This window comes from Cervus elaphus, chromosome 14 (assembly GCF_910594005.1).
Source record: "Cervus elaphus chromosome 14, mCerEla1.1, whole genome shotgun sequence".
Lineage (NCBI taxonomy): Eukaryota > Metazoa > Chordata > Mammalia > Artiodactyla > Cervidae > Cervus > Cervus elaphus.
In genome coordinates, this window is record NC_057828.1 from 45,876,275 (window position 1) to 45,904,146 (window position 27,872).

The 27,872-nt window shown below is 53.6% G+C and overlaps 2 protein-coding genes across 10 annotated transcripts in view; one reads left to right on the plus strand and one right to left on the minus strand.

Annotated features, from left to right (window-relative positions):
• CLSTN1 (calsyntenin 1) overlaps nucleotides 1-2,249 on the plus strand; it is a 76,444-nt gene extending 74,195 nt beyond the window's left edge. For all 6 annotated transcript variants that reach the window (XM_043922825.1, XM_043922826.1, XM_043922829.1 and 3 more), the window contains 2 exons: nucleotides 244-428; nucleotides 719-2,249. In XM_043922825.1, coding sequence (XP_043778760.1) covers nucleotides 244-428; nucleotides 719-913 — 380 coding nt within the window. In that variant the 3' untranslated portion in view covers nucleotides 914-2,249. The remainder of the gene's footprint in view (nucleotides 1-243; nucleotides 429-718) is intronic.
• Nucleotides 2,250-2,326: 77 nt separating this feature from the next.
• Nucleotides 2,327-27,872, minus strand: part of PIK3CD (phosphatidylinositol-4,5-bisphosphate 3-kinase catalytic subunit delta) — a 61,868-nt gene continuing 36,322 nt past the window's right edge. For 3 of the 4 annotated variants that reach the window (XM_043922820.1, XM_043922821.1, XM_043922822.1), the window contains 22 exons: nucleotides 16,520-16,692; nucleotides 13,913-14,141; nucleotides 13,572-13,801; nucleotides 12,993-13,172; nucleotides 12,529-12,678; nucleotides 11,989-12,078; nucleotides 10,808-11,029; nucleotides 10,055-10,151; nucleotides 9,832-9,962; nucleotides 9,296-9,346; nucleotides 9,029-9,196; nucleotides 8,717-8,838; nucleotides 8,375-8,518; nucleotides 8,105-8,204; nucleotides 7,756-7,934; nucleotides 7,557-7,669; nucleotides 7,260-7,338; nucleotides 6,370-6,537; nucleotides 5,442-5,565; nucleotides 5,148-5,293; nucleotides 4,762-4,894; nucleotides 2,327-4,097 (listed from right to left, as the gene is read on the minus strand). In XM_043922820.1, coding sequence (XP_043778755.1) covers nucleotides 3,960-4,097; nucleotides 4,762-4,894; nucleotides 5,148-5,293; nucleotides 5,442-5,565; nucleotides 6,370-6,537; nucleotides 7,260-7,338; nucleotides 7,557-7,669; nucleotides 7,756-7,934; nucleotides 8,105-8,204; nucleotides 8,375-8,518; nucleotides 8,717-8,838; nucleotides 9,029-9,196; nucleotides 9,296-9,346; nucleotides 9,832-9,962; nucleotides 10,055-10,151; nucleotides 10,808-11,029; nucleotides 11,989-12,078; nucleotides 12,529-12,678; nucleotides 12,993-13,172; nucleotides 13,572-13,801; nucleotides 13,913-14,141; nucleotides 16,520-16,660 — 3,135 coding nt within the window. In that variant the 5' untranslated portion in view covers nucleotides 16,661-16,692 and the 3' untranslated portion in view covers nucleotides 2,327-3,959. The remainder of the gene's footprint in view (nucleotides 4,098-4,761; nucleotides 4,895-5,147; nucleotides 5,294-5,441; nucleotides 5,566-6,369; nucleotides 6,538-7,259; nucleotides 7,339-7,556; nucleotides 7,670-7,755; nucleotides 7,935-8,104; nucleotides 8,205-8,374; nucleotides 8,519-8,716; nucleotides 8,839-9,028; nucleotides 9,197-9,295; nucleotides 9,347-9,831; nucleotides 9,963-10,054; nucleotides 10,152-10,807; nucleotides 11,030-11,988; nucleotides 12,079-12,528; nucleotides 12,679-12,992; nucleotides 13,173-13,571; nucleotides 13,802-13,912; nucleotides 14,142-16,519; nucleotides 16,693-27,872) is intronic. The other variant, XM_043922824.1, reaches the window with a different exon arrangement.

The window sequence follows — 27,872 nt, forward strand, 5'->3', positions numbered from 1 at the left end:
TAAGCTCAGCACCCGCTTCCCTCCTGGCTCAGAACAGTCACTGGCCAGCCCAGCTTTTATTCCCCAAAACATAAGGAAACGAGCACAGACAACGCGGCAAGGGACCAAACCCCTGCACTGAGCCTTTTCTCAGAGGTCTGTCTGTTCTCTGGGGGCTGATGGAGCCAGCAGTAGGGAGGCCCAGGGCACATGGGCCCAGGACGGGTCCTGTCATCACAGCCGTCCTGTCTCCTCTCACCCCAGTCGTGCCCAGCACTGCCACCGTCGTCATCGTGGTGTGCGTCAGCTTCCTGGTTTTCATGATCATCCTGGGGGTGTTCCGGATCCGGGCCGCACACCAGAGAACCATGCGGGACCAGGACACCGGGAAAGAGAACGAGATGGACTGGGACGACTCCGCCCTGACCATCACCGTGAACCCCATGGAGGTAGGTGTGGGGCCCTGGGGAGGCTCACCCACCCCTCCCCCACCCCCACCGCCGACGTTCCTGTGCTTTGTGTGGTCCTTACCACGACCCTGCCGTTAAAGTGAGGCCTGTGGGGCCTGATATGGGTCCTGGTCACACTGTGGGTGGTGACCAGAGCTTTGTTTCCCTTTGTCTGCGGTGAGGCCCCTTCCAGCCTAGTCCAGCCCCTCTGGCCAGGTCGTGGGATGTGACTTCCAGCAGGGGCGGGGGCTGGATTCAGCACCTGGTCTGTTGGGTCGTCCCTTTGTCAGACGTACGAGGACCAGCATAGCAGTGAGGAGGAGGAGGAGGAGGAGGAAGAGGAGAGCGAGGACGGGGACGAGGAGGACGACATCACCAGCGCCGAGTCGGAGAGCAGTGAGGAGGATGAGGGGGAGCATGGGGACCCGCAGACCGCGAACCGGCAGCAGCAGCTGGAGTGGGACGACTCCACCCTCAGCTACTGAGCACCCCCCGTCCTCCACCACCCCGTCTTCCTTCCTGCTTCCGGAGACTCTGCTGCCATCGCTGCCCACCCCCAGGGTCCATGATGTACAAAGTCATTCTGGCCAGTAGGTCTGCAGACCCTCCCCGCCGCCAATCTCCGCCCTGCTTGGTGTGTAGGCCCGTAGGCTCCCTCCCCCGCCACCCGCCTTCCTCCCGCTCGCCGGATCGCTCTTAAGTTATGTGAGGAGCTGATGCTCACTCAATTCCAGAAAAGCTGCAGTGACTGGACTCCTTGACAAAGGGTTAGAATTGCTCACTCCCACCTGGTAATCCTTTCTTCTTTTTTTTAAAGTTTTTATTTTTCCACACTAGTGCATGTATAAAATGGCAGAATGGGGCTAATATGTAGATGATAAACTGACTTTTTAATATTTTGTAAATAAATTGGGATTCCTCGTGTCTTTTGTGCTAGTGTAACCCAGGGCTGGGTGCAAAGTGAAGTGGAGACACTGAGCGTGGGAGGGACTGAGACCCCCCTGACCCGCACCCCCCACCCCCACCCAGGACCAGGAGAGCCGGGCACAGAACTGTGCCTGCTGCCTGGCAGGAGGGGACCGGGCCAGGGACCCCTCTTCAGAGGCTGGAAAAGGTCAGGTCTTTCGTTTGGGATTCTACCCATTTCTGACTTGGCAGAGGGCTGAGGGGAGCCGGGGTCCCTGGCTGTGTGTACTCGCTTCTCTGAGGACCAGCAGCTTACACAGGTGCAGCTTGGGGTCCGTACCGAATAGATGTAGTTTTCCTTGCTGGTGAGAGTGCATGTTGACCGTCCAGGTGGTGCAGACCCTCTAACCGCTTGGTTTGGAGACAGCAACAGGCCTGGGGGAATCCGTACTCAGAACCTTGCTGAAATGATGCCCAGTGGCCGGAGGGCAGCACTCTATTCCCAAGCAGCTGCTGTGCCCCCTCCTCCCAGAGCCCGCCCCGGGGATACAACCCACACCCAGGAGGTGGTGAAAGGAGAGAACAGCAGTCAGGAGCTAAAACCCCCACAGCACTTGGTTTTTAATGTACATGTAAAATTTTAGATTTCTAAAACCGGGGGAAAATAATTTTGAACACTACGCTGTGATCATAACCGCTAGTCTCGAGGACACTGCCAGCTGTCCCGTGTCACGTGTGGCCACCCCTCCATGTACTGTCACTGTAGCTGCTCTGTTTAGACCGTGGGTAGACCCTAATGCGGAGACAGGACCGTTCTCGCGCTGTCTGTAGCAGCCGTGCTACCACTTTTCAGATGTGTATATTGACAATAGGTCAGAAAGTGTATACATACAATAAAGTCTGGTTCTAACTCCAGCAGGAGAGCGGCTTTTTGTTGGTCTCATTTTCATTTGAATCGTACATTCCCTTGGTTTCTTTCTGAGCCAAGAACATAACATACAAAGGCTTTTATTTCTTTTAATCTGTTTTTACCTCTCACTTCAAGGTTTCAGACTACTGGTCTGAACCTTCATCAGTTATGTCGAACTCACCTTCCACATACAGAAACGTCAAATGGTTTTTAAAAAAAAACATAGAAAATATTCTTTTCGCTGGGCACACAGGCCATGTACCCAAACCAAACATTGCTGTGTATACACAGTGTGCTGTCCATGCCAGGAAGCACAGACTCGTTTAAATAAATAAACAGACAGATGTACACTCAGCTTTTCCTATTCCCAGATAGGTGAGGTGGGTCTGATGAATTCAGCACTTAGTTGGGAACCAGGGTCTGGTCAGTGGAGCTCTGTGGGTGGCATGGATTGCTACGGCTGGTGCCACTCAGCCACTTCTAATGAACAGAGACACAAACTAGTCCCCCGGGCTCTTATGGAAGCTGTGCGCTTGGGCTGTTGAGAGGGCAGTTACCTCTGGCACTGCTGAGCCTTGCAAGGCCTTTGAGAGGTAAGTGGTGTCGCCCTGTGGGTCCCCAGTAGGCTGCTGATTCCATTACCCCCACCCGTGGGCTGCTGGAAACCCAGATTCTCAGCCGTGTCTTCAGAGTTGGCTCCAGAAGGCCGACAGAGGCCCAGAGACCTGCGTTCCTGGAGCTCCTCAGATGTACCCAAGGCTGAGTCTGAATCGTTCTCTGGCTAACTACTGTCTGAGGAAAAGATGCCCCCACACCCCTGACTCATGCCTCTGCTACCTAGGTCCTCAGAGCAGAGTCTCAACAGTGAGTGTTCTGGAGAGGAGATAGGTCTTTCACTACCTAAAACCTGCTTCAGGGGGAGGGAGGTCACACACAATTGCACAATTGCACCTGCTCGCCTCTTGATCCATGACCAGGGTGAGCTCAGTGAAGCTCCCGTCTTTCTGATGTGGCTGGAGAACCAGTGTGCGCTCTACCTGATGGGGGCTGGGGCTATCCCCCCCCCCCCGCCCTCACCCGGAGCTATAGAGGTCAGTAAGTAGTTGGGCTACTTTTTTTTTTTCTTACCCGCAAACAAAATCGCTTTATAGCAGAGATGAGAATTCCCGTAACCAGAAGTACCCTCCCTGAATGCGGAGGGCACCCAGCCTGCCTCTGGGAGCTGCCCAGAACTCAGTCAATGGAGAGCACGCAGGTGGAGGTGGTGAGCAGGCATGGGCACCCTGTCTGGACCGCCAGGCACGGACACATGTGCAGCGCAGTGGGAGCCTGGGGAGGAAGCAGCCCCCGTGCGGGAGAGAGGAGTCTTGGCTGGCTCCAGATCCACCAGCTGGAAGACTTGAGGTTACAGACCCTCGGCAAGATGCAGCCTGAGGTGTGCGGCTCACAGTGTCTTCCCATCAAAGCCCAAGGCTCTGACGGACACAAGGAGGACAGCGCCCCGCCCCCACTCTAGGGTGCATTTCTATGTATGGCTGTTCAGTTCCTGAAACATTTCAAGTCATAAATAAATAACCAGTGTAAACAAAAGGCAGTCGTGTAGGTTCTTTCCCAAGGATGCAGTCCAGCCTTTTGGCCCTGGAGGGTGGCTGAGGGTGCTCGGCTCCCAAGACTGACAGTTTGCTCGTCTCCGGGCGCAGAGCTGGGAGGGGCTATTATTGCCTGTTATCTTTGGACACGTTGTGAGCCAGCCAGTTCACTTTGGTTTTCCAGCTCTCCCGGAGGGCTTCATTAAACTTCACTCGGAAGTGCTTCAGAGCCTCCTCCTCTGTTTTCCCCAATGCCAGAGAATCCTGGGGCAAAACCGAAGGAGTGGGTATCCCCCTGAGGGGCTGGACCCTGCTCAACAGGAACCCCTGTCCCCCTGCACCTCTGCCCTCTCTGGGCAGGTAACACCCCCTCCTCACAGAGGAGTCAGGAGAGCACCCCCAACATCTCCCCGGGGAAGAGGTTCTTCCTTCTGACCCCAAACCAAGGCAGCCCCCCAACCCATCCTCAAAATAAGATGTCAGCTTATGCCAGGAGATCTTGGCCCCAAAGCCCCATGTGGACAGAGGACCTGGCCTTTTCCACTGGAAGCTGGCCAGGGAAGGAAGCAGGGGAGCAGCTTCGTCCCGGGAACTGGGCACCAAAGAGAACCCCAGGCAGGAGCTGTGGCCCCACCACCCTTCACTCCCCACCCGAGTCACAAACTGAAAAGACACAGGAAGGAAAAATATCTTTTAACCACAGAGGGAACCCTCCCGTGCAAGTAGAAACACCCTCAGCCTGTGGAGGACGGGCAGGCGGGCCAAAGGAGGTACCGGCAGAACACATGCTAATGCCGTCTGCTTCCTGCCACATCTGGGTCCCAGGCCAATGGGCCTTGTGGGTCCATCACACCTGGGGGTTGAGGGGCCTCAGGAAGTCTGGGGCTCCCTGGTCTCCTGACCACTGGGGCCCTGCCCTGGCCTTTACCTTGAGATACTGGATGTCTTTGGAGCAACTGAGCTCAGGCAGGCCTGCCGCCCGCATCAGGGCAAAGAGGTGGAGGAAAAGGAGCCCATGGCGCCGCAGGATGGTGTAGGCCCGCTCACAGTAGCCCCGGAACCTGCGGGGAGAGGCCGGGGAGGGGGCTTTGGGTCCTTCTGGCCACTTCCACCCCAGCCAGCCAGCCAGCCAGCCAGCCAGCAGGCCCACCCTTGCCCCGGAAAGAGCCATGTACACAAAGCCCCAGCTTCCTCTAACCCACTCCCAGCACTGTCCCCTCCAGGGGTGATCTGAGAGCTGAGGCCCACCATCCCTGCACTCCGCCTGGGGCCCCTAGCACCACGGGGCATCTAGGGGGTCTGAGGCACTCCCACCTTTCAAACTTCTCACTATTATTTGTCTTCCCCTGCTGGATCACGTGGACAAAGTCATAGGTGAGGATGAACGGGACCCGTTCACGGTTGATTCCAAACTTGGTCTTGAAATTCCCCAGAAAGTGGCCGAAATCAATGTGGAACAGCTGAGGGGAGGGGAGAGCAAAGACTGAAAAGAAGTCAGAAAGGAGGGTGCCTGGCCCAGAGGAGCTGGGAGGGCTTGGAGGGGGTTCTGCCAGTAGCTCCATGCAGAGCAGAAAGGCCAGGGCCTGAGGCCGGCCAACAGGCACCCACCTGCCCGTTCTCTCGGATCATGATGTTGTCACTATGGCGATCGCCAATGCCCAGCACATAGGTGGCCACACAGTAGCCAGCACAGGAGAGGGTGAACTCCTCAATGGCTCGATCCAGGGCCTCCCTGGGGGGTGGGGAAGGAAACCATGGCCACGCCACTTTGCAGCTTCTTCTAAGTCCTTGTCCCCTTCCCTCTACTCTGGCCTTGTGACTTGCTTGCACTAATGGAACATGGAGGAAGTGATGCTGGGCTCATTCTGGAGCCGGGTCCTTAAGGCACCTTACGGCTCCCGAACCTTCCTCACTGCCACAGAGGGAAGCTAAGGCAAGGACGAGAGGCCATGTGGAGAGAGGCCCCAGATGCGCCCCCCTCATCAAGCTACCTGATGAGCTCAGCTGCTGGAGAGATTCCAGCAGAAGAACCACTCAGCTGAGCCAGCTCAAGTTGCAGATCTGTGATTTAAAGGCTCCTAAAGTTTGGAGGGGGCAACACTTCCCATGTGGTGCTAGAGGTAAAGAAACTGCCTGCCAATGCAGGAGACATAAGATCCCCAGGTCGGGAAGATCCCTGGAGAAGAGTATGGCAATCCACTCCAGTATTCTCGCCTGGAGAATCCCATGGACAGAGGAGCCTGGTGCAGACATGACTGAAGTGACTTGGCAGCGGCAGCTGCAAAGTTCAGGGTGGTTCTTACATGGCTACTGCTATGTAACCTATAGGTTACTACTGCCATGTAACCTATAGGTTACTACTAACCTATACCTGTGAGAACACTGACCTGCCCCACCCCTCAACAGTTTCTATGGGATGGTCCTTGGCTGAGCAAGAAGCTCCAGAGACTGTCACAGGCCCTTCTCCTTGCCTTTGACTCCCAAACTCCACTCCTTGGGAAGGAGAGGCTGTCTGTCCTGAGGGCCCAAAACCTACCCAGGGTTCTTGGACTTGAGCCAGTTGAGCAGAGCATCCTTATTGAAGGCGGCCGTGGCTGCCATGTTGCTCTTGTTCAGCTGGATGTTGGCAATGGTGTCCGAGTGAAGCACCACCTCGATGAGGCCTGTGCGGTCCCCAGTGGAGAGGCAGCCATAGGGGGTCATCCTAGCCGGGTGGGAGGAGGGGCAGGCAGACATAGTGGTCAAGGGCTGTCCCAAGGGCTGCTTGACCCTGAGGAGCTTAACCCACAAAAGTCAAAGGAGATGCTACTGAAGTTGCTGAAAAAGAGAAGGTGCTGGGGAGGAGCCCTTGACTCTTAAAGGTCATACCAGAACCCAAGATGCAGAGAGGAAAAGTCAGCACTTTGGCCAAGTCCATGTTTGTTCAAAATGAAAAATCCCAGTGACTGGATGGAGAAGATGGAGCAAAAAGCCAGGGATGCTGGGGGCAAAGGAAACCATAGAGAGAGACAGGTGCCAAGGGCCAGGGTTGGCATTCTCTATCCTCATCCTACGGCCCTATTGCCTCCCTGACCCCGAGTTTTAAACTGGTCCTTCTGGGTGGTTCAGTGGTAAAGAATCCGCCTATCAATGCAGGAGACAGGGGTTCAATCCCTGGGTCGGGAAGATCCCCTAAAGGGGGAAATGGCAACCCATTCCAGTATTCTTGCCTGGAAATCCCATGGACAGAGGAGCCTGGTGGGCTACGGGGTCACAAAAGAGTTGAACATGACTTAGTGACTAAATAAAAACAGCAAAATTCTTCTTAGACCAGCCAGTCTTATTTCAGGTTGAGGCAGTCATGTCAGCTTTGACAGGGGACCCCGGCAACAGGATACAGTCCTAGGCCTGGCACGGGCACACGTGGATGACCGGAAGGCCTCTCACCTCAGGTCCAAGCCTTCCTGCTTCCACAGGATGTCCATGAGCTGGATCATCTGCAGGGTCAGCATGTCCTGGCGGAGGTCTGCACAGTTGCCCCGGGGAGGAACAGCATGAGGTTCCAGTGGGTTCACCAATCCCAGCCATGCCCAGGCCCCCGAGTCCCAGGACTCTGTCTTTTCCTCAGCTCACCTTCCAGGAGTCCTCCGCCCCCAGCAGGGTCCCCCTCCCCACCCAGGGCAGCATGGCAGGGTGTGTGGAAGCCTTGGCCTCCCGGGTCCTCCCTGGGGCCCGCCTGCTCACCATCCCCATTCTTAAAGATGATGCCCACAGCGCCATCGCTCCCTGCCTCCTCGTTGCTGTACATGACCCACAGGGGCTTCATCTTGGAGTCCATGAAGGTGCACTGCTCCACGCTGAGGGGCAGACACAGTCAGCAGCGGGCCCTCCCCAAGGCCTGGGGCTGGGGGAGGGGAGGCCCTGGCTGGGGCCTGGGACTTACCAGACTTCAGCCAGCAGGGTGCTGGGGTCGAGTGGGGACTGCAAGTGGGACAGGGCCTCCAGGTAGGTCTCCTGGCGCATGCACAGGTGCATCAGCTCCTTGGTCTGGGGCTTGGTGGTCTTCTGGGAGCTCACTTTGACGACGTCATTCAGGGCCTTCAGTTTGCTCAGTGCTTCCCCCTGGCCGGGAGGATGGGAGGGTGTCGTGGGTGGACTGGGAGGAGCAGGCTCCGAGCCCCTGCCGGGCCCACCGGGTTCTACAGCGATGGGGCGTGGAGCTACTCTGCCTGGAAGCGGAGCCCAGGCGAGGTCGTGGAGTGCAGGCAGGGTTGTGGGGTGCCGCGCCTCACCTGCTTCATCAGCACCTTCATGTGGTGGGTGCTGCCCCGGCAGTAGGCTTCCATGATGAGGCCGAAGCGCAGGGACACTGACGGCACGTGCATCTCGGAGCTGGGGGTTGGAAGCCAGGGCTGAGCCTCGCCTGGAGCGGCCACACAGCCCCTCCCAGCCCCATAGAACCCGGCTGCCAAGGACACCCGGGCCGGCCAGCTGGTGGGAAACGCGAGGCCAGCAGGCAAGAGGCCCCTCCTCCCCGTGGCCTTGCAGGTGAGTCCAGCTACCGGAGGTGCCAGAAGAGGAAGTGGCCGATCCTGCGATTGGCCAGGGCCCGGTCCAGCAGGAATTTGGTCAGCTCGCAGTCGAGGTAGGACTCGTACTTGAGCACCTGCACCAGCTGCAGCAGGTACTGGAAAAGCTCGTCGTCCCTGCAGAGAAGGGAGGCCGGCTGGGGCCCGGAGCTCCGCGGCTTGGGAGAGGGTCTGCGGCTGGCGAGGGGGCAGGGGTGGGACGGGAGGCCGGCCTCACCGGAGCAGGCCCTGAGGAAAGGTCCCCACCCGGTGCCTAGGCCCCAGGCGGTGGGAGCAAAGCTGCCCTCTGAGGATGAGGAATCCCGCGGGACTCACGTCAGTTTCCGCAGGGACTTGATGGCGAAGGAGCCCACGTGGCGGTCGGGGAAGCTGAAGTCTAGCAACTCCAGGGCGCTGAGGACTGGCAGCTCAGGCCAGGAGCAGAGAAGGTAGAGCATCTGGAGGAGGATACGAGCGGTCAGGGCAGGGATGCGGCTGCGTCTGGCTCCAGGCTCCGCCCCGCCCCGACCCCGCCCTACCTGCCTCCGCCCCGCCCCGCCCCGCCCCTGCCAACCCCGCCCTTCCCGGGTTCCGCCCCTCCCATCCCGGGCCCTGCCCCCTCATTCCGGCCCCGCCTCCGTCGCCCACCTGGGCCACGTCCTCGTGTTTGTTCCACTTAGTGACCAGCAGCAGCCGGGCTAGGGCCTCGGGAAAGTGCTCCTGGATCTCGTGCCGCATCTTCCACACCAGGTCCTTCTCATGCTCATACAGTTCCCCGGAACCCCGGCGCTCCAGGATCTCCCGCAGCTGCAGCTGCTGAGGGGCACAGGCGGGGCGGGGGCGGGGTGGGGTGGGGGGGCAGTGGTGAGGGCTGCTGCCAGGTCCACACCTCACCGCCCACGGCCCCCAGCTCACCTCCTCCTCCGTGAAGCGTCCGTGCTCTCCGAGCCGCCCCAGCTCCAGGATCTGCAAGAGTGACCCTGATATCAGCAGCGCCCCTGGGGCCTGGGAGAGCCTGGGGGGGCCCTGGGAGTCGGTGTCAACCCCTTGGCACTGCTGACTTCGTGGCGAGTGACCCTCAATGGTGGGGATCATCCCGCGCACTACAGGGCATTTAGCGACATCCCTGGCCTCCACCCATGACATGCCAGGAGCATCTCCCCGGCTAGGTGCAACAACCAAAATTGTCTCTGGACATTGCCAGAAGTCCCACAGGAAGCCAAGTGGGCCCGGTTGAGAACCACCACTCTAGGGCACGTGAGGACTCCAGACAGTCAAGGAAGCCCTCAAAAGTGTGTGGGGACCCAGCCCCCAGCCCTGGGCAATTCACAGGGTGCAGGGATCATGACCTGGGTGCCCCAGAGGCAGGGTGGGGACAGCTCATCTTTAGCCTTGAGGTTTCTGGGCAGGGTGAGTCCTGGACCCCAAATGGCGAGAACCCCCTCACTGACCTTGTCCAGGGAAGGGTAGTATACAGGGTGAGGGGCCACCTCGGGGAGAAATATGACCAGGGCGGCTGCACTCTCAGTGTTGGGGTTGCTCCGCACGGTGCCACAGGGGTTCAGTAGCTCCCCTTTCTCGTCTGGACACAGGGACAGACAGAGTTGCAAGGGAAATGCCGCCACGTCTGGGTGCACCCCACACCCTCACCGCCCCCTCCTGGCCTGGGCCCACCTGGGACAGAGGGCCACATGTAGAGACAGCGCTCGCCCGTCTTCAGCTGGTCCTTGTAGTCAAACAGCATGAGGTTGGCCCAGGCAATGGGGCAGTCCTGGGAAAGAAGCCAGGTGGGTCAGGGCCAGCCGCCCCAAAGGCCTCCGTTTGCTCAACGGCAGGATGGTTCCAGTCAGGCCATGCTGCCCTGCCCTCACCCAGACTCCCTGTGCAGCAGCCAGCAGGGTCAGCCAGACTGGTTTCCTACTGTTCCAGGACACATCCCACCCTCGGCTTCTTGAGAAAGCCTCACACAGAACATAGCAGCCCCAGAGAGCTGGCCCCGGTCAACTACCAGTGAGTCAGAGCAGCTCGGCGGCCAGTCACAGCCTGGTCCTGCTGACTCAGTGCTCAACCACCCCTCCATCCCCAGCTTGCTGCTGACGCAGGCTCCCTGGGAGGACACTGCGATTTTCCTTCCACCCCAGGGAGAGGTGTTCTGGGTTCCCTCAAGGATCAAAGGCCCAGGTCTAGATATCCCAAGCACTCCTGCTCATAAGCCCAGGATTCCAGCACCATCACACAGCAGGGGGGCAGGGGGGTGGCCAGTGGGGCGATGGGGAGGAGGAGGACGGGGTCTGCAGGCCCACCCAGACCCCATTCCCAGGATGTGTGCGTGCCAGCTGGGATGCTGGGGACAGATGGGCAGCAGCCCCAGGGGGCTGCAGGACAAGAACGGACCAGCAGGGAGTGACTCCCACAAGCTCCACCCACCGCCTTCTTGGACTTCTTCTTGGTGGAGCGGGCCTTCTTGGCCTTCTCGATCACGGCGTAAAGTGCGAAGCAGAGCCGGGCCATGCGGGGCAGGTCACAGACGTTGATGTCAAACTCCAGCCGCTGCTTCCACACGGGCTCCGAGCACACGCTCACCTCCGAGCTGGACACCGTCTTGCATAGCGTCTCGTTGCCGTGGAAGAGCCCAGCCTGCACCACCAGCTGGGGAAGGTGCGTGCAGGTGACTGGTGGCAGAGGCCAGGCCCCTTCTCCCCCTGCGTGCTCTGTTCCCCCTAAGGCTCGAATCTCCTCCTGAAATGTCCTCATTTCAAGTGGGCCTGAACCTCCCCCACCAGGTGCTTGAAGGTGGTCCAGATAAGGGATGACTGGCTGCCTCAGGGGGAATGAGTGATGGGGAGGGGAGGATGGCGTGGGTGACTCCCCACTGACTGTGGGACCCTGGGGCAGGTTGCTGCTCTGCTTTGGGCCTCAGTTTCCCTATCGGGGCTCAGGAATTCCAGGGGCCCCTCTTGGTCCAGCGCCCAAGAATTGCATGAGTCCCTCTAGACAAGGAAGGATTTAATGCCCCAGCACACCCTGCCCTGTGTCCTCCATCTCTGCCCTCACCCCCCAGTCAGAAACCTGCTATGTCTACGGGAAACCAGACCTGCCTTGCGTGTGAAATTACCCCAGCCAGAAAGTGCTCCCCAAAGAGCCCTGGCTTCGTTGAGCCTGGGTTTCCCATTCTGCAAATGGGATGAGAAACCTGCACCTCACAGGCCATCTTGAGGCCAGAGGAGGCGGGCGTGTGAATGACTCAGAAATGGGCCTGGCCCCCTGGCTCACTGGAGCGGCTCCTCTTCTGTGTCCATCACCTCCCAGGCTCCACATCCCTGGGCTGGGCCGGGCCCCACCACCTCCACCAAAGTCAATACCCAGAACTCACTGGGCCTGGTTTCTGCGAATCGGCCTCTCTGGCCGGCCGGCCCGCCCCCCTCCCCCTTTCCTGTTTTGAAGCTGCTCACAACCACCCCAGGCAGGGATGCTGGGTAATGTGGTCAGGTGGCTTTCGTGTGACCCCCCTCCCTTCTTCCTCTGCCACCCCTTCAGGCCACAGCCACCGTGTTTTTGCAGAAAACACACACTGCCTGTGCCCTTCCCGGCCAGGAGCCCGCCCTTACCTTCATCCGCTCATCAGCATTCACTTTGCTGCCCTGGATCAGCTCGATGTAGAAAGGCTGCTCCAGGGACCAGAGGGACACGGAGGAGGGCTGGGCAGGGTTGGGGGGAGAATCGGGGAGTTAAGGCAGAGGAATTCAGAGAAGGCTGATGAGGCCTGTGGCCACTGGGGGGGGCGGTGAGGGTGTTGCAGGCTTACAGCCAGGTTTGGTACCTGCCCACAGCGCCATCCTTTACCAGAAAACCTGCCGCAGGGACACCCCCATGGCCCCAAGGCCCCGAACTCTGCAGGGCACACAGTCCTGCCTACAGGGCAGGAAGCAGGAGGAGCAGGAAGAGAAGGCAGCCGGAGAGCCAGGCCTGGAGGCTGCCCTGGGACATCCAGACAGACCCCCAACCCAGCTCAAAGGCCCAGTTCTCAATCCTGAGCAATCAAAAGGCAGGAGACCGCTGGCCCATGGTATTGCCCGATAGGCTTCAGGGTTGGACCACAGGTGGGAGGAAGGGCTGGCGGGGAGGATAAGAGCAGGGTGCCGGCTCACCTTCTTCATGGGGATGGGGGGTGGTTTGGTGCGTGGCTTCTGGACTTGGGGGGCAGGGTTGCTCTGCTCGTCCCGCATGGCGAGGATGGAGGAGGAGTGCACCATAGTCAGGTGGGGGGTCAGTCCGCTGTGCAGGCAGCTGCAGATGTACTGAGATGGGGGCACAGGGTCAGCGGCCCCAACTGTTCCCTGGCCCACTGGCTACCTGGGGACCTGCCCCCGCCCCACACTGACCACTCATGCCAGGCCTTCTGGGGTGGGGTCTCTCCTCTGGCCCTTCCTGTCCCCACCTACCTCCCTTGCTCATGAGGAAAGCCAGTCCAGCGTGGGGACACTCTCACTGTGACCCCCAAGGTCTGGCTTGCTGGGCTCAAGAGGGGCCAAGGAGCAGCTCCCCCACCCCACCCTCCACTCTGGCGAGGGCTGCGGGAGCCCAGGAATCCCTCCCAGCGCCCAGCCCTCACCTGGAACTGGCAGAGGGGGTAGCTGCCGTACAGGTACTCGTGCTTGCCGTTCACCTGCAGCGTGTAGTCCTCAGGCTGCTCCACCAGCGGCTGCCGGAACACCGTGGCCTTCTTTCGGAGGGCGCAGGCCATCAGTGCCAGGGGCACATCCTTGGTGGACACCTGGAAGGTGAAGCTCTCCTAGGAGGAGGAGGGAGGGTCAGCCGTCCACACCTGCAGGGAGCTCACGGGGCACAGGGGCGCACGCGGGGTGGGGGGCGGTGTGTGTGGCCCATCTGCATGTATTAGGCACACCCTACCCCCTAACTGCATCTGATGACTGCATGTGGCCAACACCAGGAAATATCTGTTGGATACATGAGTGGACTGAGGACCAAAGCCATCCGGTCACTCTGCCTCTTGCAACTTGCCTGGTGGGACGTTTGGCTGACCCTTCCGGTGCAATAGATGCCCCACAAATACCAAGCAATGTTGTTGGAAGGAGGGTGGATCTGGAGGGCTGATGGGGGATTGGGAGTCTCGTAGGGGGACCGGGCAGCCTGCCTGCAGCACACCGGGCAGGCAGGAGCCTCAGCTCACCTCGCTGCCCTCAAACTTGACATTGACCAGGAGGGCCCGATTGGGGACGCGCAGGGTGCCCGGCCCCCAGCTCCGCGCTGAGGGCTCCAACTGCAGAGGGAAGCTGTACTGCAGCCAGGCCTCCCAGCCCAGCTGCTGCCTGCGGGCAGCCGCCTCCTCGCAGAACTGGCGCATCTTGCCTCGGAAGTCATTCACCTCCGGGTCTTGCAAAGAGTCAAACTCGTGGAGGCCTGAGAGGTGAGGGAGCCAGGTCAGCGCCAGGATCAGGGGTGGGGTGGGGCTGGGGGCGGGGACAGGGGCAGGCCCAGCCGAGGGAGGACCGCCCGGCCCCAGCTGGGCACCTTTGCCGATGAGCAGGCTGATCTGCGAGTTGATGAGCTTCTTCACGCGGTCACCCTCGCGGGCCACCAGCCTCAGGACGGGCAGGAAGGGCTGGATGTCGCAGAGCCGCCGCTGCTCGTCCTCCAGCTCCTGCTGCTCCGCCGTCTGGTTGACGCAGGTGAATACGTAGGCCTCAGGGTCACTGAGCATGTGGAAGAGCGGCTCGTACTGGGCGCGGTGCCATAACACCTGCGAGGACAGTGGCCCGTCAGCCCCGCCCCAAGGTGCACAGGGAGCCCAGGGCTGGGGGCGCTGACAAGTGGGGGCAAAGGCAAGGTCCCAGGACCACTACCTTCTCCACGCCTCGATCACTGACCACAGGGTTAGGGTCCACCGGGTCATTAGGAGTCGCTGATCCTGCCCTTCTATGAAGGGGGCCAGGTAGGTGCTAACATCTGGAGCTGAGAGCGGGTCCTCCGGTCTCCTCTAGGCTACACTGAGAGATGGCCAGCCAGACATGACCTCCAGGCACCCAGCTAATCGCTCTGGAGCTCATCACCCTGATCTTTCAACTCTGGCCACTAATTCAGAAAAGTTTAACACAATGAAGGGACCCTAAACGCCTCTGCGTGGAGGTGTCCCCAGGGCGCCGTTTTAGTGCAAAGGCGCTCACCGCTTAGTTACAGAAAAGATGGAAAAGGAGAAAACGGCCCTATTTTTCTTCCACGGGGGGTGGATAATTATGTTCCATCGATGTAAAGGGACAGAACACAGGTGTGAATGGAACATAAGGATACCTGTACCAAGGGCAAACAGGACTCCAAGATATAGCATTCAGTGGGGAGAAACCCTAAGCTGTAGAACAGTGAATGTCATTCAACCCCATTCCCATAAAAACAATAAAAAATGTAATTATTACTACTAAAATAATAATTTTATTATTAAAATAAAATAAATAATAATTTTATTATTCCCATAAAAACAATTAATGAGTGTATTACAGTAATTAATAATTACTGTAGACCAGGACTTGGCAAGCTACTGTTTGCCAAGTTATTGGAAGACAGCCACTCTGGTTCACTCACACGCCATCTATGGCTGCTGCCACCCCAGACAGAAGAACTGAGTAGTCGAGACAAACACCATATGGCCAGCAAAGCCCAGGATATTTACTATCTGGTCCCTGGTATAAATAAGAATATTAAGAAACTGAAATTGAATTGGGATATGAGGTGAGACTGCAGGGACTGATATGTTTTAGATTTCTGTGGTGCTGGAATTTTACTAATGTGTCTGCAGTACTGGAATTTTAATAATATGCATGTATAGCTCTGTAAGCAGAAAAATATGATTCACTTTAAAATGATATTTACATAAGGTTAATAACATGGGAAAGATGTTATAATGTTAACTCAGAAAAAGAATATAAAAATTCTTAAAGAGAATAATCACAAAAAAACACTATATAGAAAAGAAAACAGGAAATAGCTAAAGTGTTAACTGTGGTTGTCTCATATGGCTGAATCATGGGTAAATTTTCCTTCTAACTTTTTCTTATTCTCCTAAATTTCAGTGTGTCCATATACTTTTGAAAAGGAAAAAAAGAAATTTAATTTTTAAAGAAACACCCAGAGGGACTTCCTTGGTGGTCCAGGGGCTAAGACTCCATGCTCCCAATGCAGGGGGCCCAGGTTCAATCCCTGGTCAGGGAACTAGAGCCTGCATGCCACAGCTAAGAGCCAGTATTAAAAAAAGGAAAGAAAGAAACACCCAGGAAGGGAAGGTTTAAAAAAATAAAACAAAACTCAAGGATGGTTCATTGCATCTCTCCTTTTTTTTTTTTTTTTTGCTCCCCAGTGTTTTCAAATCCAGGGCTAAGGCCTTGTCCTCTGACATGACCCGTGAAGCCCTACCCTTTGCAAGTGGGATAAGCCCTTGAAAAGGTCACAAGACACTATCTACCAAATACCATCCAGACGTTTTATCCTTTGACTCAGTAATCCACCATGAAAATGATTCAATAAAGCCAAAAACTATTTCCAAAGATGCTGTTGACTATGACGACAGCTCTGAAGACAAAAGACCAGTAAAACTCTTAAGTGGCCATGGATAGGCTGTGGTTTCAAACATGAGGGCAGAGTCATGGAGAGAATGAAAGGCCCCCCTGGGAACCAGCACCCTGGAGCTTTCATGAGAATCTAGGGAGGGACAACATGGCAACCCACTGTGGTATTCTTGCCTGAGAAATCCCAGGGACAGAGGAGCCTGTTGGCCCCCAGTCCATGGGGGTCATTAAGAGTCAGATACGACTGAGCACGCATGCAAGCAACATGCAATGATAAGGGCAGGGGCTGAATTTGGAAAGAGGTAGATTCTAACTGCGGGTTTTAAAGAATTCTTGCACATTATTTTTATCTTTTAATTTTTTTTTTTTCGGATCTGAGGCTTGCAGGATCTGAGCCCAGGCCCCAGACAGAGAAAGCTCGGAGTCCTAACCACTGGACCTCAAGGGAATTCCCATGTCTTTTAAAATTCATAGCAGAGGATCTCAAATCTCAAACTGCGAGACTTTTTCTGTCTCTCTGAGTTCCAAGCTCTGAGGACTAGTTTTAAGGTCAAGATCGTACCTTCTTGATAGTGCTGAGGTTGGCATTTCGGGACACAGGGAAGTTCAGATAGACCCCTGTGGGCAGCAAGAAATCAACTGCCACGTTCTGATTCTCCTCCTTGGTCCAGAATTCCATGGGGCAGTCAACCCCGGGGGGCATCCTGCTTTTTCACTTCTCAGATACCAGTCGTCCTGCAAAGGAAGCAAAGCATTGTGAGGCTCTCAGGTGTGCTGAGTGAGTCCTTTAAAAGGACCCTTTGAAAACATGAAGTCAGGACCTCTGCCAGCAGGAGGCTCTGGATGGAGTCCCAGCCAGGAGGTGGCCTGTGGCTCCTGCGGCCCCAGGTCACTGTCTAGGCTGAGTGGCCTCTCATCACAGGCAGGCACTGTGTTTGCCTCCCTCACGGCAGTGCCTCCAGTTTAAGACACCAACAGGACTTCCTGGAGTAGGACATGGAAACCCACTCCAGTATTCTTGCCTGGAGAATCCCATGAACAGAGGAGCCTGGCAGGCTATAGTCCATAGGGTTTCGAAGAGTCAGACACAACCGAGCAGGTACACAGGACTTCCCTGGTGGCCCAGAGGCTAAGAACTGCCTGCCAGTAGAGGGGACATGGGTTCGATCCCTGGTCTGGGAAAATCCCATATGCTGCATGGCAGCTGAGCCCATGTGCCTCAACTACTGAGCCCATGCACGCTGGAGCCTGTGCTCTCCAACAAGAGAAGCCACTGTGATGAGAAGCCTGTGCACTGCGCCCGCTCTCTGCAACAAACTGAGAAAACCTGTGCACAGCAACGAAAACCCAGCACAGCCCAAAACAAACAAACAAATAAAAATTATGAAAAGACACCAGCAAACCCATGCCAAATCATTTTTCTCAAGAACACATACATGGGACTTTTGAACTCTGTGGGAGAATGTGAGGGTGGGATATTTCAAAAGAACAGCATGTATACTATCTATGGTGAAACAGATCACCAGCCCAGGTGGGATGCATGTGACAAGTGCTCGGGCCTGGTGCACTGGGAAGACCCAGAGGAATCGGGTGGAGAGGGAGGTGGGAGGGGGGATCGGGATGGGGAATACATGTAACTCCAAGGCTGATTCATGTCAATGTATGACAAAACCCACTGAAATGTTGTGAAGTAATTAGCCTCCAACTAATAAAAAAAAAAAAAAAAGAACACATACATGGGAGACGTCGCCATGGCTGCTAGCTGGCAAAGATGGAAAATGGCAGGATCACTGGGCAGACAACCCTGGATTTGAGAAGGACCGAAGACTAAAGTTCTTTGAAATTTTACGACCAGAAACCAAGCAGCTTTGACCATCAAACAAGTTGTTGCAATATCTTGAAGTGAAGTGAAATTTGCTCAGTTATGTTTGATTCTTTGCGACCCCATGGACCGTAGCCCACCAGACTCCTCTGTCCATGGAATTCTCCAGGCAAGAATACTGGAGTGGGTTGCCATGCCCTTCTCCAGGGATCTTCCTGATCCAGGGATCAAATCCAGGTCTCCCGCTTTGCAGGCAGATTCTTTACTCTTTGAGCTACTCGGGAAACCATACCAAACTCCCTCTCCAGCAAGTAACAAAATGTTACAGACACAATTAGAGGTCTCTGAGTCTCTACCCTGATCTGGTTACCACCACCTGGATTCTGGTTGTTTACAGTTTCCATGCATGTTTTTATCCTTTTATTAGACTAAAATGTATCCACAAATGAGTCCTAATATTTTCCATGCTTTCCAAGCATTGTATGATTAGTGAGCCCTCTGCACCTTGCTTTTGCCACCCAGCATTGCAACCTAGATTTCTGCATGCTGATACATGTAACTCTAGTTCATTCATTTTAACTCCTGGGTGATTTTTCACTGTGTAAATAAACCACAATTTATTTCCTCCCCCCTTCTTTTGTTAAGGAACTTCAAGGTTTGTGTCTATTTATTTGGTTATTACATATTATGCTACAATGTATATTCTTGCACACATCTCCTTGTGTACAAGTGAGAGTCTTGGTGAATGTTCTCTAAGAAAAATATAATTTGAGCTACATGTGTAATGTCAAAGTTACTTTTTAAAAAAGTAAAAAGACACAAACTTAAGTTAGTAATCTATTTTATTTAACCCACTATATAAAAACTATGGGGCTTTCCAGGTGGCACCCATTGGTAAAGAATCCACTTGCCAATGTAGGAGACACAAGGGACATGGGTTCCATCCCTGGGTTGGGAAGAGCCCCTGGAGGAGGAAATGGCAACCTGCTCCAGTATTCTTGCCTGGAAAATTCCATGGACAGAGGAGTCCATGGGGTTGCAAAGGGTCAGTCACGATTGAGTGACTGATTATGCATGCATCCAAACTATGGTCATTTCAATGTTATCAGTACAGAAAAATTACTAAGATAGTTTACCTTTCTTTGGTGTTAAGTGTTTGAAATCTGGAGTGTATTTTACACTCACAGCACAATTTGGACAGTAGGTTTTCATAAGAAAATTTCATCTGTATGTAGATTTCATGCAACTTACAGGTTAAAACTCTGCCTGCAATGCAGGAGACCTGGGTTTGATCCCTGAGTTGGGAAGATCTCCTGGAGAAGGGAATAGCTACCCACTCCAGTAATTCTGGCCTGGAGAATTCCATGGACTGTATAGTCCATGGGGTTGCAAAGAATTGGACACGACTGAGCAACTTTCACTTTCACAGGTTAAAAAAGTAGGCTCATCGACTCAAGTTGTTCCAAGTATACTTAAGTTTTTCAATAACTGAATCAAGTATGAATTCTTACATTTAAATGAATTAAATAAAATGTTTTAAAATTCCATTCCTGACCTACACTCTCCACATTTCAAATGTTCAAGAAAGACATGTGGCTGGTGGCTGCCATATTGTATAGCACAGGTGATGGGTAGATGCCTAAAAGGGGAATTGTCAGATCATAAGTATAATCTATGACAAGGGGTAACCACATCTTTAACTTTGTAATCTCCATATCTTAGTTAGCACTTGGCATTGTCCAATTTTCTCATTTCTGACAAGCTGGTGGGCACAAAATGCTCTCTTGTTTTAATTTGCATTTCTCTAATTATCCATAAAATGTTTACCTTCTGCAAATAACAGGCTTATAAACATTTCCCTTTTTTGTCTGTTGCTATTGTCATTCATTAGAAAAGACCCTGATGCTGGGAAAGATTGAGGGCAAGAGGAGAAGGGGACGACAGAGGATGAGATGGTTAGATAGCATCACTGACTCAATGGACATGAGTTTGAGCAAACTCCAGGAGATAGTGAAGGACAGGGAAGCCTGGAGTGCTGCAGTTCATGGGATTGGACACGACTTAGCAACTGAACAAATTGTTGTTTAGTACCTAAGTTGTATCTGACTCTTTTGTGACCCTATGGACTGTAACCTGCCAGGATCCTCTGTCCAGCGGTTTCACAGGCAAGAACAGTGGAGGGGGTTGCCATTTCCTTCTTCAGGGGATCTTCCCAACCCAGAGATCGAACCCGCGTCTCCTGCATTGGCAGGCAGAATCTTTACAGTCTGAACCACCAGGGAAGCCCTGGGGTTGTCTTTTGCTTACTGGTTTGTAGGGTTTCTTTCTATTCTTTAGATTCAGTTCTTTAATTGCTTGAATGAGTTGAGAATGTCTTCTAATTTGAGTCATCTTTTCATTTTACTTATGTGTCTTTTTAAGGAGCAAAAGTTTTGAATGTTGATGTAGTCAAATCTTTTTCCTTTATGTTTTATAAATTTTATCCTTTAAACAAATACTTCCTTACCCTAAGGTCACATCCGCTGAGATTGAAATGACTTTAAAAATAGCTGCAAGGAAATGCTTAGTTTGAGAGAGATGTTCTTCTGGGGGCTCTGCCAGTGGGGCCCAGGCCTCACTCTTGGTTAGATGTAGAAGCTGCCCTGAGCAGCAGGACCAAGCATGCGCTACCGTGTCACCACTGTTGGGATCCACTTCCTCTGATTGTAAAACCACATCCTACTCTGGGTTCCTCTTTCTGAGAATGGCCAGGCCAAAGGCGTTTTTTTTTTTTTTAATTATTCAAAATGTGGAGGATCATCAGAAATTCTGGAAAAATCCATTTACAATGGTTTGGCTGAGCTTCGGAAGTCAGGAGCATTTTTGACCACTCGATCCTGAGGTTGAGATGAGCACCCGGGGCTGGAGCTCCCCAGGACTCTAGCCAGAGAGATGGATGGGGCTCTGGGACACAGGTATCCCTCGCTCCCCTGCCCTCAGCGCTGTGGGAAGCCTTCGATAACCCCCATCCCTGCGGGATTCAGGGAAACCCTTTGATATTAAAAACTAGTTTCTGGGCTTCCCTGATGGCCCAGGGGCTGAGAATCCACCCTGCAGTGCAGGGGATACAGGTTCGATCCCTGGTCCGGGAAGATCCCACGCGCCTCGGGGCAACGGAGCCTGTGGCCGCAACTGCTGAGCCTGTGCTCTAGAGCCTGGGGGCCCAACAGCTGAGGCTGCGCACTGCAACGGCTGGAGCCTGCGTGCCCGAGAGCACACGCTCTGCCACAAGAGAAGCCATCGCAGTGAAAAACCCGTGCACTGCAGCTAGAGTAGCCCCCGTTCTCTGCAACTAGAGAAAGCCCCCTCACAGCACCAAAGACCCAGCACAACCAAAAATCAATCAATAAATATTTAAAAACAAAACAACTCATTCCTAGAAGAGGAAGACTCATGATGGTGTGGGCAGGACAGAATCAAATGCCAGAGAGGACAGGAGAAAGATGGGGACTCTTTCCTCTTCTGTGGGCCCAGGACCCAGGGTGAGGTTACTAACAAGCCCCATTTTTTGTGAAGCCCAGACCCATCACTCACAGTATAGATATGGGACTCAGAAGCCAGCTAATTCAGAGACTCTAGAGCTGCTCCAAGAATGCGGATTGGCATAACCATTTTGGAAAACTGTTTAGCAGTATCTATTAAAGCTGAACACATATGCCCCGTGTGTGTGTGTGTGTGTGTGTGTAGTTGCTCTGTCGTGTCCAACTCTTTGTGACCCCATGGGCTGTAGCCCGCCAGGCTCCTCTGTCCATAGGACTTTCCAGGCAAGGATACAGGAGTGGGTTGCCATTTCCTTCTCCAGGGCATCTTCCGAACCCAGAGATCGAACTGGGGTCTCCTGCATTTTTGGCAGATGCTTTACTATCTGAGCTTCTAGAGAAGCCCAAACACATATGCCCTATGACCCAGCAATTAATTCCATGCCAAGGTACACGCTCACCAGAAATGCTAGCACATGTGTGCCAGAAGACGCCCCAAAGAGTATATATAGCACTGCTACTCATAACAGTCCCCAAACGGAAATGTGCCATGTGCTCATCAGTAGTAGAATGGAAAGTACTACTTCTCCCCATGAAATTCATATAGCAGTTTCTTCTCCCCATGGAATTTGTATAGCAATGAGAGTGGATGATCTGTAAATTCAACATATAAGTGAATCTCACAAATGTGAGGCTGAGTGAAAGACGTCAGGTACAAAAGACTGTGTACTCAAGAGCCCATTTATAAGGAGAACAAGCACCAGCAGAACTAGTTTGTGTAGGCAGATGAAGAGATAGGGGTTATGGGGAGTGAGGAGGGCAGTTACCCCAGGGAAAAGGGGCACAGGGGTGCTGGTAATTTTTCATTTTTTTTTTTTTTTTCCCTGGGAGCCAGGGACCTTTCACAAACTCATTCCACTCTCAGTCCAAGTGGCTCAGATGGGTTGACTTCACTCCTGGGTTCCCAAGTGGCCTGAGACCCAGGCCCAGCCAATCAAAGCCCTGTGTTTTCTCTGGCCTTGGGGACTGGACAGGAAGCAGGAATGGGATTGGCCCAGCCAATCATATCTCTCTGGCTACACTGATTCCAAGATGGGGATGTGACTATCAAGTCCATCCAATTGGTTTTGACATCTGGGCTTCTTTGGGGACTTTCTCCTGGGGAAGGAGAAAAGACAGAATATCTATCTAGAGTTGGGCTTCCCAGGTGGCTGAGTGGTAAAAAACCTGCCTACCAATGCAGGAGACCTAAGAGACACGGATTCGGTCCCTGCGTCAGGAAGATCCCCTGGAGGAGGGCATGGCAACCCACTCCCATATTCTTGCCTGGAGAGTCCCATGGACAGAGGAGCCTGGCGGGCTACGGTCCATGGGGTCGCAGAGAGTCGTACATGGCTGAAGTGACAGGACACACACACAGCCTAGAGCTGCTGGTGACCACCTGCTGCCCTGGGCACTGGGACCTGGGAAAGAACCAAAGTGGAGGAAAGCAGGACTCTGTATGGAACGTAAAGCAGAGTCCTGAGGACAGCCTTTGATTCCCTGGATCCAGCCACGCCTGAAACTACACTTTACCTTGGACTTTACAGTTCTATCTGCCAAACTCCCTCCCCTGCCTTTTTTTGTTGTTGTTAACTTAAGAGTAGTTTGAGGTGGGTTTTCTGTCACTTGCAGCTGAAAGTATCTATTTCCATGACTGAAGTAGCACATTCCTTTTGGGAAGCCTCTAGTGTTTGGAGAGTTCTTTCCTTGGAAACGGCCCACCTCTAAGAGCCAACCCCTGTCCTTTGTGCTGCCACCCAGAGGCACATGGAGCTGTTATCTGCTGGCCCTCCTGGAGGATGATAGTTCCAGCGTGTCCGTTCTCCCCACAAAGCAGATTTAGACCTTTTTGCCAAAATTTGGTATTCCAAGAAAACAAGATGCTCCAGATGGGGCCTGGCAGGCCAATTGTAGAAGAATGTTCTAGGCACCAAACTCCCATTTGTTTGGCCTAAAAGCATATCAGGTTTCCCGCCCCCGCTCCCCCAGCCTACCCCACAGAGTGTTCTCCGGTTGCCACATCACCAAGCTTGGGGGCTGCCAACCCTCCAGATATTTCTCACAGTAAGCCAGGGTCTCCCAGCCTATGTGTGCATGCAAGCTAAATCGGTGCTTCAGATGTGTCCAACTTTTTGTGACCCCATGGACCATAGCCCACCAGACTCCTCTGTCCCTGGGATTCCCCAGGCAAGAAAACTGGAGCAGGTTGCTATGCCCTCCTCCAGGGGATCTTCCCAACCCAGGGATCAAACCTATGTCTCTTACATCTATCTGCATTGGCAGGTGGGTTCTTTACCACTAGCGCCACCTGGGAAGCCCCTCCCACACTGTACAGGAACACTAATGTCCTGAATCTGAATGCAGAAATTCACAACTATTCTCATGGAGTAATTTGCACTCGTGAATGGAATTTCATCTCACAGAAATAATCTGCACTCACGTATTATCAGATCTGACACTTTATATATATCACTAAGGCTGAGATGTATTAGTTTATTCAACTAGTATTTATCAAGTGCCAGGAATCACGAGAGGTGCTGGGAACACACAGGTGAATGAGACCAAGGGTCCCTCTCCAGAAAGACCTTACACACCAGTAGGGAAGACACAGTAGACAAGATGGATGTTTTTGCAATGATGGATCAAGGTGGTAAATGGCAGATTGTCAAGTGATGATGCGAAGAAGGACAGCAGGAGGGGCTACCACATGCAGAAGGCTGAGAAAGACCACTGTGAGGGGAGGACACTGGGGCAGAGGACCAGGGTGAGCCATCATGTTCAGAGCCGACAGCAGGTGGTCCCTTGCCTCTGGAGCATGTGGGACAGTGGGATGGATGAGATGGGCTGAGGCGGTCAGTGGGGACCAGTCTCATTGAGCCTTCACAGGGAAGCACCTGGTTTTCACTCCAGGAGTGATGCACAGTCCTGGAAGGTTTTAGGCCAGGGAGTCACTGGATCTGATTGGCATCTCAAATGATGCTGTTGCCTGTGGCTAGAAAGGGCTGGACAGTTGCAAGCAGGCAAGGAGGAGAGTGTGGGGCAGCTCATGCTACAGATGACAGTGGCTTGATCTAGGAGGAGGAGATGGAACTAGCAAGAGGAAGGGAATCACATACATCTAGGAGCTGGTGGGGGGCAGGGGTCATCAGATGGGGGACAGTGAGGGAAGGAGCAAGGATAACAGGCAGGTTGGGCTTGGGAGACTGGCTGGATAGTGGATATTTACTGAGACGGGAAAGTATACTGGAGAAACAGATTTGGAAGGGCTTGAAATAGCAAGAGCTCCATTTCAGACACACCGAATCAGAGTTGTTTACTGAGCACCCCAGTGGAGACATCCAAGGGTCAAAGTCACAGTAGAGCTCAGAGGAGACATCTTAGGGGTCATAGAGACATCATTTGGGGTCAGTAGGCGGCCATGGAGCCATGGGACAAGAGGGTGAGGGAGGGCCAGGACCACCCTCCGGGGACCAAAATGAGATGGACCTAAGAAGAACAATGAGCCATCCTTCTCACTCCAAGTCATCCAGAATTTTGAGAGAGGGCTTTTCTATTTATCCGCATCTGAATCATTCATAAAAGATCAAAGAAAACTGGACCAGAGGAAGCTCGCTTCCTCTCACCTTCCCACTTCCGGCCAGCATCATCCACAGAACAGCTATGCAGCAACAGAGCCATCCCAGGTGGGGGATTGCTGTCCCCATCCTCTTTGCAAGCTGTTACAAGACATTCCTGGATGTCAGGCCACTTTCTTTGGCCTGAGGATGAAGAACAGTTTCTCAGCTGTGAAGGTTTGAGGGGTCTGACCTGAGTCCTAAGCGGTTGGCAGAGGAATTTCTCCAAAGGTTTCGCTGAAAGGACACCCGCCAGCCCCATCCTTCCTCGGACCTCAGGAACATTTCAGGGGGCCCTAAGTTATTTCTAAATGTGCTAGTTGCTCAGTCATATCCGACTCTTTGCGACCCCATGGACTGTAGCCTGCCAGGCTCCTCTGTCCATGGAATTCTCTGGGCAAGAATACTTGTGTGGGTAGCCATTTCCTTCTCCAGGGGATCTTTCTGACCCAGGGATTGAACCTGGGTCTCTCACATTGCAAGCAGATTCTTTACCATCTGAGCCACCAAACAGGGGAGTAAGTTATTTCTAAGAGAAAAGGACAAATAAGGGATGCAGGATCCCAGAGTCACAAATGGGATGGGGAGTGAGCCTGTAGACCATACGGCCCCTGGGCTGGCACCCAGCTGCTTGTCTCTAGCTCGGGACAGCTGAAGGATCCCTTCGTTCCTGCTGAAACTCCACTGTGTGTGTGTTGGGGGGTCGGGGTTGGGGGGCTCAGAGCCAGCATCTCCCAAGTTGGCTAGACTTCTATCTTGTCCCAGTGGCCGTCCCAGATGTAGCCGACGTGCTCACCAGGAACTGCTGCTCAGCCTTTGTAAATGTAAAAACTGTCTTTTTTGTGTTACAGTCACATGTCCTGGGAAACAGCTTCCCAGGGGAACACATGAGTCACTCTCAGCAGGCTCTGTGCAAGGGATAGGCAGCAAGAGAAGGGAAGTTGTGTCCTACTTGTCTGAGTGATAAACAGCCTTCTCCCTAAGGGATGCCCTGGGCAAAACATGCCCTGTACCTTTGGATGTTACTCTAAAGCAAGAGTCTAGCGGTCCCCCTGCACCACTCCTTTGAACCTGCATAGAGAGAGATGTTTATGTCCTTAACTGGAAGACAAAACCTCTGCCCAATGTCTGGATTTCAGAGCCTGAAGTTACAACCCAATTAGCCCAAGGGAAGGAGCCTCAGTCACAGAAAGTTGTAGAAGGTGGTTACGCCCACAGTCAAGGATCTACAGTAAAGTGGAAGCAGTGAGATTTTATTTTCTTGGGTTCCAAAATCACTGCAGACGGTGACTGCAGCCATGAAATGAAAAGATACTTGCTCCTTGGAAGAAAAGCGACGACAAACCTAGGCAGTGTATTAAAAAGCAGATGCATCACTTTGTTGACAAAGGTCTGTATAGTCAATACTGTGGTATCCAGTAGTCATGTACGGATGTGAGAGTTGGACCATAAAGAAGGCTGAATGCTGAAGGACTGATGCTTTTGAACTGTGGTGTTGGAGAAGACTCTTGAGAGTCCCTTGGGCAGCAAGGAGATCAAACCAGTCAATCCTAAAGGAAATCAACCCTGAATAATCACTGGAAGGACTGATGCTGAAGCTGAAGCTCCAGCTCCAATACTTTGGCTGCCTGATGTGAAGAGCCAACTCATTGGAAAAGACTTTGATGCTGGGAAAGATTGATGGCAAAAGAAGAAGGGGGTGACAGGATGAGATGGTTAGATAGTATCACTGACTCAATGAACGTGAATTTGAGCAAACTCTGGGAGATAGTGAAGGACAGAGGAGCCTGCCGTGCTGCAGTCCATGGGGTCACAAAGAGTACGATACAACTTAGCAACTGAACAAGTATCTGCCATCCACCCAAGATGGGAGAGGAGGCGAGCCAGCAGCCATGTGACAAGAGGCTGGGGACCTCAGGACCGGCCTTCCATGTCACACTGAACAAGCAGAGTCCACACTGGGCCCCTTGACCTGGGTTTGTTTTCAGGACTTCTCAGCCTCAAAAAGTCCTTATAATCAAGTGTTGCTACAGGCAGCCTCCCACGGAGAAAGAAATGAACACTTTTCCTGTTGCCCACCTTAGATGGAAAGTGCCAGCAAATGAGTACATGAGAAGTAGAGTGGAAGATGCTTGACCCAGAGGGCCCACCTCCTGGTGAACCTCCTGTATGTTTACTCCAAAGGAGTTTCCAGGAACCACCACCCTGCTCTGGCTGCTAAGAGATCCTCCAACCACAACATCCTCCCAAAGACCCTCAGGATAAAGAAGGTGGGACCCTCCTCAACCCAGAAGGCTGTAGATCCCAAGTCCTTATTCATTCCTTTACTAGCCTGTTCATTCACTCAAAAATGTTTATTTGAGCACCTTCCATGTGCCCATCAGGGAATGGGACAGGCACCACTTCTGCTCTCATGGAATTTTTAGTCTAACAGGAAAAAACAAAAAAATGAAAAGAAACATTTGAATAATCACAATGTTTTCAGATAGTATAGGCTTGGAAAGTGATAAAACGGGGGTTTGCTAGGAGGGTCTCCTTTGGATGACAGGTCAGGGAAGGGTCCTCAGGTGAGATTATATTGCAGGTGAGGCTCAAATGATGAGAAGGATCCAGCAAAGCTCTATGAAATAGGGTTCCAGGCAGATGGAAGGGGAAGTGCAAAGGCCCTGAGGCAGGAGACCAGGAAATGAAAGTCACGGATGAAGGGGAGTCTGGGCGAGATGATGAGGCTGATCCTGCGGGGCCTTCTAGCTTTGGTGAGGAGTCAGGCTTTGTTACCGCTGCAGCGGGAAGTCATCAGGGGATGGAGATGGCCTGATTTTACACTTAACAAAGAAGACTGCTTCGGCTGCTGTGAGCAAAATGGAAGGATGAGAAGCAAGGATGGAGGTGGGAAAGCAATGGGGCTAGGGACCCGGG